The 14,244-nt window shown below is 56.5% G+C and overlaps 1 protein-coding gene across 1 annotated transcript; it reads left to right on the plus strand.

The window, feature by feature from the left end:
• The first annotated feature begins 7,683 nt into the window (after window positions 1–7,683).
• On the plus strand, window positions 7,684–14,034 carry SPDEF (SAM pointed domain containing ETS transcription factor). Its single transcript, XM_084754180.1, has 5 exons — window positions 7,684–8,169; window positions 10,210–10,407; window positions 11,202–11,249; window positions 11,352–11,498; window positions 13,658–14,034. Exons 1-5 carry the CDS (start codon window positions 7,740–7,742, stop codon window positions 13,834–13,836), a joined length of 1,002 nt encoding a protein of 333 aa, XP_084610306.1. The 5' UTR covers window positions 7,684–7,739; the 3' UTR covers window positions 13,837–14,034.
• Window positions 14,035–14,244: the final 210 nt, after the last annotated feature.

Raw genomic sequence — 14,244 nt, forward strand, 5'->3', positions numbered from 1 at the left:
ACGAGGCTGGCCTAGAACTCACAGCAATTCACCTGCCTGTGCCTCCCAAGTGCTGGGATTAAAGGTGTGCGCCACCACGCTCAGCCCCTAAAATATTTTTTAATTAAAAAAATAATGATGCCAGGCACTTGGGAGGCAGAGGCAGGCAGACTGCTGTGAGTTCAAGTCCAGCCTGGTCTACTAAGCAAGTCCAGGATAGCCAAGGTTACACAGACAAACCCTGGCTCAGGAAAAAAGAAAGAAAGAAAGAAAGCCAGGCATGGTAGCTAACACCTGTCTATAATCCTAGCACTCAGGAGGCAGAGGCAGGTGGATGGATCTCTGAGTTCTAGGCTCCCCTGGGCCACATAGTGAGACTGTGTTGTTCAGCTGACAGGAGAGATGCTTTCTGAGGTGATTCAGTCTGTCTTCACTCAGCTCTGCCCCTGAGGTATGAGGAAGAGGCTAAGCGTGCTCTGTATCTCTTCCCGAGCAGGTAGAGGAGTGGGGGGTCCAGGCTGTGAACCCCCCCACCCATTCTGCTGCTCCTTTTCAGGGATTGAGAAAGGACGTGCTTGCTGCTGGCTGGCCTTGCTCTGGGTCCTTTGTATCATGGGGTGATGGGCCTGAAGGAAATTGTGGGGTACACAGAGCATAGCTCCCGCCAGCAGGTCAACTGGGGAGGTAGACAGCACCACCTCCAGGAAGCCCTCACTGCCTCCCCTGGCCAGTCTTGGCAATCTCCATACGAGTGAGTGGCGCTGCCATTGCTCTTGCTAATTTGTTCCCTGGTCCTGGGATGATCACCCTGAGCCCCAACGACACTGGTCCTTGTAAAGTGAGCATGCTGGGGATGGTCATTTAAAAGAGAGAGTCTGGGGGGGGGGGGAGAGAGAGAGAGAGAGAGAGAGAGAGAGAGGGAGAGAGAGGGAGGGAGGCAGGGAGGGCCTCTATCCCGCAGGAGGCAAGGCCCTCAAGGGTTAACCAGGAGCCCGCCTGCGGTCTGAGGTAGGCAGGGAGCCTATTTGTTCAGGTAAATAAGGAAGGATTACTTATAATGGGAAAGCTGGCGGCTACCTCTGCCTCTCACTTCTGACTTCCTTCCAGCACATTCCTGCACTCTGTCTGCTGTCCACTCTGCCTCCCACACCCAGCCCTCCAGCCTGTTGCTGCCCCTGAAAGCACCCCCAGGGTGGGCCTTGTCATGGTCCCAGCAGGTGACCCTGAGCCTGGGACAGGGGCCTGCCTATAGCCCCACAGGCCTGAGATCTCAGACTCATGTCAGGGGTGCCTAAGCCCTAGTGGCCCACCTGAGAGCCACCTTCGCTTCCATCCCTGCCGCCCCCCCCCCCTGCTGATGTCTGGCTGAGCCCGAGCAGTGGTCCAAGCTGCCCACTGCCTCCTCCTTGGTCCCTGAGGTTAGCTCTACAGAGGACTCCTTGGACACCCGGGTGGCTAACAGGTGAGTGTGGCAGGAGTCAGTGTGCCCTTCCACGGGTTTCTCTGTCGGTTGTGGGGAGGCCGGTGGCTGACACAAATCAGAGGCATACTTTGTGAGCTTGGAGGTCATATTCCGAATACGAGGGACACTTTACAGGACAGTCCTGTCCCTCCCATATGCTGCCGTTTGCCTTGTTGGGTCAGATCCAGAGCTGAGGGGCCGCCCTCTCTTTCTAGGGGCCCCAATGTCTGTGAGCCCTGCAAGGAGCTTGTCCTATGCAGGTTGAGGGGAGCACACCCATGTGGAAGTCTAGCACCCCTGGGCCTGGCCAGCTCTGCCCTGATGGTGAAACGCAGGCAGCTGCCACCTTGGCTGCTCTGCCAGAGGGAAGGAGTGAGTGTCTTCCTGGCTTGGCCACAGTGGACAGACAGGGGCTCACTGGACCTAGGGCCTCAAGGCATGGACTTAAAGCAAGAGGGACACGTCCAGAGCTCAGGAAACTGGCTGAGCAGGGTGGCACAGGCTGGAGGTAGGGGTCAGTGCAGGGCAAACTTAGGCACCTGACCCTCATCTAAACACACAGCAAAAGAACAGTAAAACTCTCACTCTCTCTCTCTCTCTCTCTCTCTCTCTCTCTCTCTCTCTCTCTCTCTCTGTGTGTGTGTGTGTGTGTGTGTGTGTGTGTGTGTTGCTGAGGCCATTCTTACTATGTAGACCAGGCTAGCCCCCAGCTCACCAGGCTGGCTGGGATTTGAGGCAGGGTCCCTGTGGCCCTGGCTATAGTCCTGCCGCACAGGCTGGTGTTGAATTCAAAGTAAACCCCGTCCTGAAGGGACTCACTTCTGCCTGTTTAGGTTTCTAAAGATTGCATTTATTTTGAGAGTATGTGCATACAAGGGTAAGGGGGGTCCATGTAGAGCTTAGAGGACAGCTTGGTGCCTGAGGGCCTTCAGCGATCCACCCACGCCCTGTCTCCTGGGCGCTACCATGTCCAGCTTGGAGTCAGACTTTGCCTTCTATCATGTGTGCCTGGGTACCGAGCTCAGTTGTCAGGCTTTAACTGCTGAGCCATCCTGCCAGCACCCAGGCACTTCTAAGAGTTGTCAGACTCCTATAGTGAGGGGAGGAAGTGGGAGGTAGGAATGACAAGGGAGTTGAGGGGTACCCCCAAGCACTTGGGGGGGCCCTGAGGTTGGCTGAGGTGTGCCTGTGCCTATGCCTGTGCCTGAGTGCATGTGTGCCTCTGTGTGTGTGCATGTGCTCATGTGTGTGTGCATGTACTTGTGCGTGTGTGTGCTTGTGTGTGTGCATGCCTGTGTGTGTGAGTGCGTGTATGTGTGCATGCGTGTGAGTGCATGCACGTGCTCATGTGTGTGTGCATGCATGCATGTGTGCACACACACACATGCACAGGTCCACTACAGCCCCAGACCTCCTTAACTCCACTCCCAGCAGGGTCCACCAGCCCCAATCCAGCCCCAGGTCAAGACTGAGACTCAAGCTCATTTCCTGCCCCCACCTCCCCAAGCACACAGCTTCAAGACAACCCCCAATAAAGCCCGCAGTGCCCCACACCAGCTGCTCCCTGAGGAACAAAGTAAACAGGCTCCAGAGCTTCCCCAGGCCGAGGTAGAGGGCACAGGAAGCAGGTGCTGGCCGCCATGTGGATGGTCCTGGCTGGCCGAGCATCTGCTGCCTGCTGGAAGATCGCCCCATCCCAGCACGCAGGTGAACCAGGAGGCTGAGGAAGGGCAGGGATGGTTTGGTTGGGTCTAGGAGCCAGGCTGTGAGTGGCCAGCATCTCTTTCATGCCAGGTATGGTGGGTGCCGGAGATGAGCATGCTGTTCCTCTGAGTTTTACCTGTCACCCAGACCTAAGACAGAGGGGTTACAGCCCATGGATGCCCAGTGGCTGCAGGAAACAGACCCAGGAGAGTCTACGCCAAGCCACGCACAGCCACTTAACAAACTGCCTCCAGACCTAAGAGTAGGTGAGCAGGAGGCGGGGCTCAGCTCTGGCCTGGGACCCTCCCCTGTTTATCCCAGAGCCCCCATAGGCAGCTCAGCAGGTAGGACAGCTCTTCTCAAAGCAAACTGCCACCGCCTTGGGCCCTCTCTGACATTTAACGCTCTGGGCTCCAGCTGCCAGCCAGAGGTCTGAGCCTGTCACTCCCACCATTCCTTGTAATCACTCCTGGCCAGCTAGGGACCTCATCTCAACATAGCACCCTGCAGGGGCCGTGGGGAAAGGACCTCCCAGCACAGAAGAAAATGTCAGCGAGGCCTCCCAGGGCTCTTCCAGATGGAGGCACCCCTACCTCCCAGGGCCGAGATTCAGGGGTTCAGGCTGAGGCTATGTGGGAGGGGGCAAGGCTCAGGTCACTTCTCTCAGGTAGCAAGAGGCCTGCTTCCTGTCCCTTGTGAGCACTTCCTGTCTGGGAGTGGGTCTTGAGTCCTGCCTTCTCGCTCCTGTCCAGAGGGAAGAGAGAAGTTGCTTCTACCTTGCCTTCCTCTGAGGAGGGTCACTGCGCACAGATGTGAGAGGCCTGTGCCTGAGAGAGAGAGAGAGAGAGAGAGAGAGAGAGAGAGAGAGAGAGAGAGAGCGCGAGAGCAGCCACATGGACCCCAAAAGTCCCTAAATAAAAGAGCTTCACTGGAGGGTTCACACCCACACAGGAGGCCAAGTGAAGGCATGAACTGCAGTTTTGCTGGCAAGTTCTGAAAGCCAGGCAACATTGAACTTGACAGGGTGGCTATAGGACTCCAAAAGCCCCACCTGGGCTAACAGCGGGAGGTAGAGACATGGTGGCAGAAGGAAGCCTTTCAGCACCCGTGGGCACAGATGCCAGGCATGGCTGGAGACCCACAGCTCTGTCCCTTCCCTTGCTCCCACGTAGCCCGAGCCAAGTGCAGACTGCCGCGGGGTAGCAGGTGGGCGTGTTAGTGGGGTGCGGCTGGCACTGTGGGCACCGCACAGCTGAGTCCAGTTCTTCTGAAGGGCTGATATGAGGGGGCGACGCTGCCGGGTCCCCAGGAAGGCGGGGCCCCGAAAGGCAGAGATGAGCAAGGGAGTGGCAAGAAATTGGCAAGGAAGCTTGGGGCTCCCTAAAACCTAGACTGGCCGGGCTCTCTCCGAGGTGCTGACCAGCTGGTGGGTATTGGGGTGGGGGTGTGAAAGACCCACACACTCTGTGAGGCTCTTCACCAGGGGACAGGGGTTACTGAGAGGTGGACAGCAAGCTAGGATGCCTAGCCACTCACCCTCCGCTGTGGTCCTGCCTCCTGGCCCAGCCTGCGCCAGCTGTTACCAAGCCTTCTTTTGTCTGGAGAGGTAACCAGGACTTCTGGGGCAACATCAGGCCAGCCCCCACTGAGCCTTAATCCAGACACGTGGCTTTACCCCTGAGACCAGCTCAAAGTTTGGAGGCTGCAGGCGTCACTCAGGAGACACGGAGGATGACCTCAGGCGATCTACAGAGCAGTGGCCTCCTGGTTCATGCCCATTGTCGGTGGGTCACCTGAAGGCTTCCATGGGAGCAGGGATTAGGGAACCCGGGAGAAGAAATCGTCATCTTGGGAAACAGGGCAGTAACACGAGGGGAAATGGCCATGGTTGTGTCCCCCGCAAGGAACAAGGCAAGAAACCAGAGGAGCCCATGCTGACTGGCACTAGTCCCCACCCTGTTCCTTCATCCATTCTGAGTTTCACCGATGCTAGAGATGGACCCCAGGGCTTTGCACACGCTAAGCAAGCACTCCGCCGACCGAGGCCCCTCGCAGCCCAGAGAGCAGGGCAGGCGGCAGCGGGAGCCTTGCAGGCTGTGGGCTTGAGTAGAGGAGTTCCACAAAAGGCTGAAGGGACCTGACGGTGGGGAGGGAGGAGGAGCCAGGATGAAGCCTGGAGGACGAAGGGAGCCAATGGTGAGGTGGGCACAACAGCTGGAAACAGGAAGGAAGGAGGCCAGAGCAGGAGCCTGTGGCCCAAGGAGTAGGGTCCACACACAGCCAGGCTACACTCTCCTGAGCCTGAGCATCTGCCTCTGGGAGGCGAGACCCTGGAGTCTGTTGTTAGCCTAGGCTGTGGGTAGCTGTCCTAGTTACAGCTGCGATGAACCACCACGACCAAAGCAAACTGGGGAGGAAACGGTTCGTTTGACTTACATGTCCACAGCACTGTTCATCAAAGGAAGTCAAGACAGGAACGCAAGCAGGGCAGGAACCTGGAGGCAGGAGCTGATGCAGAGGCCATGGAGGGGTGCTGCTCACTGGCTTGCTCCCCATGGCTTGCTCCTCATGGGTTCCTCAGGTCTGTTTCTTTTCTTTTTGGTTTTTCGAGACAGGGTCTCTCTGTATAGCCTTGGCTGTCCTGGACTTGCTTTGTAGCTCAAACTAGCCTCAAACTCACAGCAATCCACCTGCCTCTGCCTCCCAAGGCTGGGATTAAAGGTGTGGGCCACCACACCCAGATTTGGACGAATTTTCTTTTCCTTGCTTTTCTTTTTCTTTTTCTTTTTCTTTTTCTTTTCTCTTTTCTTTTTTGATTTGTTTTTCGAGACAAGGTTTCTCTGTGTTAGTCTTGGCTGTCCTGGGCTCGCTTTGTAGACCAGGCTGGCCTTGAACTCACAGCGATCTGTGGAGGCATTTTCTTAAGCGAAGTTTCCTCCTCTCAGATGACTTTAGCTTGCGTCACGTTGACATGACTGTCCAGCACTGTGTGTCTGTGGGGCTCCCTGACAGGATGGAACCTGAGTTCTCCACAGCACCCTCTTTTCCTGCCCCAGTCCAGCGGCTGCTGTGAGAGGCCAGAGGTGCAGCCAGGTGCCCCAGCCATTAGGCCCCAGGGGCCTTCCCCTCTGTTCCATTGGTCCAGTCAGGGGAGAGCTGGGCCCTAGGAGGCAGAGTGAGGGGAGGGAAGGCTGCTGTGTGCACTGAGGTGGCAGAGTCTCTGCTGGGGACGGGTCCGGAAGACCTTCCTTGTACCTTGACTGACTCATCAGTCAAACAAGAATAAGAAGAAAGGGGAGGGCATAGGTGAAGCCTGCTCGACAGATGAGGTAGGGATGTGGCATTGGGACAGTACCGGGGCCAGTGCTGTCCCACTGGCCTCTCCTACAACAGTACTTCGACCCCAGCACCTGTCTCCCCTTCCACCTGTGGCTGAGTCCAGGCAAACATAAGACTACAGGTAATCAGGTTCTCCGGCCTCTAGGAAAGCCAGCAGCTGGGCACGGGGCCCAGGGAGCTGGCAGGGACTGTCTTAACGTGGCAGGCATGGGGCTGCCGGGGATGTGGACGGGGCAAGAGGCCACAGCGGGGTGAAAGAGAAGGGACAAGACTCAGGGAGGCTCTCCTGGCTTGGGGCCCCCACCTGGGGCCTAGGGTGTGGGCACAGGCCAGGGTGGGGACTCAGAGGCAGAGCAGGCTGTGGACACTGCCTTGGTAAACACCGAGGGCCCATGGCACACACGCATGTTTGCACAGAAGAACTTGAGCTTCATCCAGGCCTGCCCTCTGTTCCCCTGAAACTCCAGACCCCGCCCCCCCACTCGACCCCGCCCACCCCACCCACCCAAACCTATTCTTCCTTGTCACTTAAAGGGTTCTTTGAAAGGAAGAGCTGGGACAGAGACAACAGCGTCTCCTCCCTTGTGGGCTGCCTGTCCCCTGCAGGAGCCTGCCGGGCCGTGCTGGAGGCTGGGCACTGGGCAAGCAGGGGGTGGACACTGAGCAAGGAGGTGGGGAGAGCTGCGTTCATCAGACTTTGCTAGTCCAGGAGAACAGGAAGCCGTTTCCTGAGTTGTAGGACGTTTTCACATGGATTAACTGTGGCTCTTGAAGAAACCCAAGATTTTGTTTTCCCCCTTAGACCTGGCTTTTTCCTTTGTTACACTCCACAACGTGGCAAAAGCCAGCTGCACAGTGGGGTCCTGCAGGGTGGCCTGAGATGGGTCAAGGTACCCTGTGCCCCTCCACAGTCTGAGGACCTGCAATCCCAGTGCCTGCGAATTGCAGGAAGCAGGAAGACCAAATGACCTAGGCCAGCCTGTGCTACACGCGACCTTAAAAAATTGTCCGCCCCCGCAATGTCCACGCCCCACCTTGCCCACACATGCACCGTATTGTGTTTTCCAGCCAGCCCTGTACTCACTGCCCAGTGACCCAGAAGCCCCCAGGCCTCTCTCCCAGGCTCAGCCCACTGCCTGCTGAACCCTGAGTCCTATAACCAGCTTAGTGGTCCCCCACAGAGCACGCACGGCCATCAGACCCACTGAGCTCTTTCTCCTTTGATTTCTACAGACGCAGTCACAGCTGCGGCATCATGGGCAGCGCCAGCCCAGGCCTGAGCAATGTGTCCCCTGGCTGCCTGCTGCTGTCCCCAGATGTGTCCCTGCGGACAGGTGTGGAGAAGGCGGCGGTGGCGGTGGCGGCAGCGGCGGCAGCGGGAGCACCGGGCCCTGAGAAGCAGGAATGGAGACCGACCTCACCTGCTACCCCTGAGCAGGGCCTGTCTGCCTTCTACCTCTCCTACTTTAACATGTACCCTGAGGAGGGCAGCTGGGTCACCAAAGTCCCCATGGCCAGTGGCAGGGAGGAACTCCTGGAGGAACCGGAACAGTGCCCGGTCATCGACAGCCAGGCCTCAGGGAGCAGCCTGGATGAGCGGTCCCTGGAGCAGGTGCAGTCCATGGTTGTGGGCGAGGTCCTGAAGGACATCGAGACGGCGTGCAAGCTGCTCAACATCACAGCAGGTGAGAGCCTCCCTGCCACCTCCACCAGGGACACAGGCAGGGTGGGCACCTGCTAGGCAGACCTGATCACCACGGCAGCCAAGGGCACACAGCAGCTGTGCCAGCCGCGCCCGCCCGGGCCCTCACTTAGGGGGTGAAAAGCATACACGTAGTTCCACCTGGCTCCCCACCTTCTCTGGGACTCGGCGCCCCCCTCCTGTCACTGTCTCAGCCACTTGGTCTCTTCCGTTTTCTTTCTTTCTTCTCCCCCCCCACCCCCCCGCTTTGGTTTTTCGAGACAGGGTTTCTCTGTGTAGCCTTGGCTGTCCTGAACTCGCTTTGTAGACCAGGCTGGCCTTGAACTCACAGCGATCCACCTGCTTCTGTCTCCCGAGTGCTGGGATTAAAGGCGTGCGCCACCACGCCCGGCTTTCTTTTCTTTTTCTTTCTTTCTTTTTTGGTTTTTCGAGACAGAGTTTCTCTGTGTTAGCCTTGGCTGTCCTGGACTCACTTTGTAGACCAGGCTGGCCTCGAACTCACTGAGAGCCACCTGCCTCAGTGCTGGGCCGAGTGCAGGGATTAAAGGCGTGCGCCACCACACCTGGCCCTTCCTCCATTTTCTTGTGACGTGAGTGACTGCCGTCAGAAGGTCTGAGAGTATGACTGTTCCCACCTCGCTTGCTGCCTACACCTCGTCAGAGGATTTGTATATCCCGGTTCCTAGACAGCGCTGGACATAATAGCTACTCAATAAACAACCGTCGGCTGACGTCACCTGCCTGGCCCTGTGCCAGGGCTGAGGGACTAAGCAATGGACGGGACATTAGCGGTCGCTGTGTGGAGCTGGCCTGATAAGTCAGAAATAAACAGCTGAATGGGGCCCTAGTAAGCTGTGGGGGGCGGGCTGTGATGAGGAGGAGACTCCAAGGAACAGATTGGAACAGACTCTGTGTGTGTGTGTGTGTGTGTGTGTGTGTGTGTGTGTGTGTGCGCGCGCGCCTGGGTGGGTAGTGCTGCAAGTGGAACTGCTACAGGCCAGGGAGTCCTTTCCTGCACCCTACAAGCTTTGCCATGAGAAGGAGGGGCTTCTTTCACCCCTCGCTCACCTTCTGCATCACCACCCTCAATCTGCAAGACGCTCCCAGGTGCTGTCCCCATTCGAGGCCACTCCTGCCACATCTCTCCTCCACTTTCCCACACTCCAGAGAGCCCCACCCCAGAAGGCTCCCCCCCCACACGGCACCTCTTCTCCTGAACAGGGCTTGGGAGGGGTGTGCACTGAGAACAATGCGGACAGAAACAAACCGCACTGACCTTAGGGAGGAAAATGGGCTTGTGAGGTGGGAGCAGTCTAGCCTGCAGGTCACTCAGCTGGGACGCTGGCTGGAACCAGTGTTCACCCGGAGGCCACACTGCCACTCTGACCCAGTCTGGTTCCAGCTGTGTGCCCTGCTAGGCTCCCTAAGAGCTTTTTCCCAGAGTACACACATAGTCGGTGACCCGTAGCTGCTCGCCATTTGCTAAGCACCAGATAGGGCATAGAGCCTCCCCCCCCCCCCCACTCCCTGCCTCCCACAGCGTGCCTCAGTTTCTTCGTCTCTATTCCAAGATGGAGGAGTTCCTGGGTGGGTTTGTTTGTTTGTTTGTTTGTTTGTTTCCTTGAGAAGACTGTGGAAGGCAGCAGGCATCTGGCAAAGCTTGGCTGTTTCTGGCTAAAAGCCTGGGTGACCCAGGTCCTGTCCCAGTCAGAGCTGCGGTCTTCTGAAAGGCCCTGTAGTGGGCTGGAGAGACCCCCATATGTGATGGGTTGCAGAGGCCGCAAGCTTATTTTAGGGTCCTGTCTCTTCCCTCTCACTTTGTGTGTGTGTGTGTGTGTGTGTGTGTGTGTGTGTGTGTGTGTGTAGTGTCTACCTCCACGGAACTCCCCAAGGCTTGGATCCCCACCCCTACCCCCACCAGGAGTACACGGTCCCAACAACAAAGCTTCATAGGTGCGCCATGCCCCACACTACCTACCACCGTCGGGGGAGTGCCTAAGCTAAGATGGTGTCTCTTGCTCAGACCCTGGGGACTGGAGCCCTGGTAACGTGCAGAAGTGGCTTCTGTGGACCGAGCACCAGTACCGGCTGCCTCCAGCAGGGAAGGCCTTTCAGGAACTGGGCGGCAAGGAGCTGTGCGCCATGTCGGAGGAGCAGTTCCGCCAGCGCGCACCCTTGGGCGGGGACGTGCTGCATGCCCACCTGGACATCTGGAAGTCAGGTGAGACGTGAGACAGCACAGGCCGAGTCTCTCCCAGCCCCTGGGTGGCCTTGAACTCGCATCAGCCTTTCTGCCTCTGCCTCCTGAGTGCTGGAATTACAGGTGTGCATCCCCATGCCCAGCTCTTACTTTCCCTTTTAAAGGGAACCCCCTCCTTTTAAAAGTTATTTAATTTTAATTTGTGTGCATTGGTGTGAAGGTGTCAGATCTTGAAGTTACAGACAGTTGTGAGCTGCCATGTGGGTGCTGGGAATTGAACCCAGGTCCTTTGGAAGAGCAGGCGGTGCTCTTAACCACTGAGCCATCTCTCCAGCCCCGAAACTCCTTTTAAAGGTTAGCTTTATTTTGTTTTATTCTTTGGTTTTTCGAGACAGGGTTTCTCTGTGTAATAGCCTTGGCTGTCCTGGACTCACTTTGTAGACCAGGCTGGCCTCGAACTCACAGCGATCCGCCTGCCTCTGCCTCCCCAGTGCTAGCTCCTTCCCTTAGAAGTCTGGGGTGAATGGGGCACAGGACCCACTCAGGTGACTCTGAGTGGTTAGTGCCTGCCCCAGTCCCAGCGCCTGAACAGCGGATATGACCTGAGCAAGAAAGACTCTGGCCCTGGGTGATGCCCTAAGGGTGGACAGAAAGATCGGGTGGCTGGAGGGCTGATGCAACCGCCAAGGTGAGGAGGTCTCAGCACCTGCTGCCAGGCCACAGCTTCAAGGGACATCCCAACCCCATTTCACAGTGAGGAGGGGAACACGGAGGACCTATGCTGGGTCTCCAACCTCCCCCTCCTTGTCCCACAGCGGCCTGGATGAAGGAGAGGACCTCACCAGGGGCCCTTCACTACTGTGGTGAGCTGGGCATGCGCAGCAAGGCCTGGTGGGGCTGAGGGAGGCTGCCCTGGGAAGCGAGTGGTCGCAGCAGCCACTCACCCTGTCCGCCCCGGCTTCCAGCCGCCACCAGCGAGGAGGCCTGGACGGATGGTGAGGTGGATTCGTCGTGCTCCGGGCAGCCCATCCACCTGTGGCAGTTCCTCAAAGAACTGCTGCTCAAGCCCCACAGCTACGGCCGCTTCATCCGCTGGCTCAACAAGGAGAAAGGTAGAATCGGCCTGGGAGGAGATGGAAGGAGACGTGATATCTGCCACAGGGGTGGGAGGGGCTAAGACGAAAGGGTGGGGCTTATACAGGTGGGGCTTTGGCTCTGACTGCAGAAAGGGAGGGGCTAGGCAAGGGGCGTGGCTACTATATAAAGGGTGGGTTGGGGAGGGCAGAGAAGGTGGGGTTTCTGTGGGGCTGGAGGCATGGGGGATGGGGTAGGGGCAGGGCTCTTGGAGGGGAGGCTGCGTGGGGGTGTGGCCTGGACTGACTCCGCCTCCCCCTGTACTAAATGTGCCACTCAGAGACCTACAATCCTGCAACAAGGAGCTTTTTAAAGTTTAGGGTGCTGCTTGTGTCCTCCTCGGCCTCTCCATCAGGCTTCATCCTGGTAGTGAGACTTCATCAGGACCTCACAAGGCCTAGAACACAGCCTGAGAATGGGAAAACACCTGGCTTCAGCAGGGCGTGGTGGCGCAGGCCTTTGATGCCAGTACTGGGGAGGCAGAGGCTGGTGGTCTACATAGAGAGACCTTGTCTCAAAAAAGTCAAAACAGGACTGGAGAGACATCTCAGCCCTTAATCCCCGCACTGGGAGTGGGGCGGCAGCAGAGGCAGGCAGATCTCTGTGTGTCTGAGGCCAGCCTGGTCTACAAAGAGAGTCCAGGAAGGACAGCCAGGGCTACACAGAGAAACCCTGTCTGGAAAGAGAGAGAGAGAGAGAGAGAGAGAGAGAGAGAGAGAGAGAGAGAGAGAGAGAGAAATATATTTGGTCTTGCAGAGGACCCAGGTTCAATTCCCAGCAGCATGCATCCGCCCTCAACTTCCTCTGACTCCAGCACCAGGGCAAGCACCAGGGACACACTTAGAGACATGCAAGCAAAACACTTTTATACATGAATAAAAAACAGAAAACACCGTGTCTTTGGGGCTGGTGAGAAGCTCACGAGCTCAGGTGTTTGGCACCAAACCTGAAGACCTGAGTTCAGTCCCTAGAGGATGAACACTGTCTTCTGACCACTGTAGACCCACACACTCAGAACACATCTGCCGACAGACATTCATGTGACCGTAAACAATAAATTAAAAGAGTAAAGAGAATTAATAAAACCATAGCTTCAAGCCAGAGTCTCACGTGAGCCCCATATATAGCACAAGCATTCCAGGTCCGGAACTGCAATGTGGGATCTCAGTAATGATGCAGGTCATCTGACCTTTAGTCCGAAATCCCTAAGTGCTCCCCACTGAAAACTCTTCAGAGCCCTGGCATGGATTTCTGGCCAAGAAAGGCCGTCAAATATTACCAAATCCGGGCTGGAGAGATGGCTCAGCGGTTAAGAGCACTGCTCTTCCAGGAGTCGTGAGTTCAATTCCCAGCAACCACATGCTGGCTCACAACCATCTATAATGTGATCTGACGCCCTCTTCTGGCATGAAAGTGTACATGCAGACAGAGCACTGTATATGTAATAATAATAAATATATAAATCTTTTTTTTAAATTCCCAGGCTGGAGAGATGGCTCAGAGGTTAAAAGCACTGGCTGCCCTTCCAAAGGTCCTGAGTTCAATTCCCAGCAACCACATGGTGGCTCACAACCGTCTATAATAAGATCTGGTGCCCTCTGTACATGCAGACAGAACACTGTATACATACTAAATAAATAAATCTTTTTTAAAAATCCCAAATCCCAAAACTCCAAACTCCGACACATTCAAAATTTCAGATTAGGGTTATTCAACCTGCATTTGGTCTAATACTATGCATAAGTCAGGATTTCAATTGGTAATAAAAATAAGATTTATTGAAATGTATTTGCTAATGCCAGGTGTGGTGGCACATGCCTGTAATCCCAGCACTTCAGGACAGCCAAGGCTATGTATAGAGACCCTGCCTTGAGTGAAAGAAAGAAAGAAAGAAAGAAAGAAAGAAAGAAAAGAAAGAGGGAGAGAGAGGGAGGGAGGGAGAAAAGAAAGCAGGAAGGGAGAGAGAGAGGGAGGGAGGGAGAGAGGTGTTTGCTAGGTCTCAGCCTGTCCTGGGTCCAGGGCTGAAGAGGTCCCTAGCATCTGTCCCCTTTGCTTTCCCCCAAACTGATCTTTCTTCAGTCTCCTTTTTCCATGCCCTTCACCTGCCTCCCTCCTCCCCCCACGCTCTTCTCTCCAGGCATCTTCAAAATCGAGGACTCTGCGCAGGTGGCCCGGCTATGGGGTGTGCGCAAGAACCGGCCGGCCATGAACTACGACAAGCTGAGCCGCTCCATCCGCCAGTATTACAAGAAGGGCATCATTCGCAAGCCTGACATCTCTCAGCGCCTCGTCTATCAGTTTGTGCATCCCGTCTGAGAGCCACAGAGGTCCTGGGGGCCGGCCACTGGCACCCCAGAATCCAAGGTCGCTCACTGATCTGGGATTACACATGACCTCTCTGGGTACCTCTTCAGGTTGGACTGTTCAAGTACACGGGGCCCCTGGAGGGCCAAGGGAGCCAGGGCTGCTCGCTCACAAATGGAGAATTCAGAATTCCCAGAGGAAGCACCTACAGCGCACAGGGACTGGACCGCGGCAACTCACGGGACCTCGATGTCACTGCTCTCTGCCCCTCCCACTCATCCTGTCCCTGGCGTGGTGCTAAGAGATGTCTTCACCCTGTGTTGGGGAGCCAGGGGTACCCAAGGAGTGGGTAATAAAGATACAAGATAACTGACAGGTCCTCAGTGCCTGGCTGTGGATGGCACAGCCTGGAGGTCAGCA

This window comes from Acomys minous (genome assembly GCF_964271855.1).
Source record: "Acomys minous genome assembly, chromosome: 13".
NCBI classification, from domain to species: domain Eukaryota; kingdom Metazoa; phylum Chordata; class Mammalia; order Rodentia; family Muridae; genus Acomys; species Acomys minous.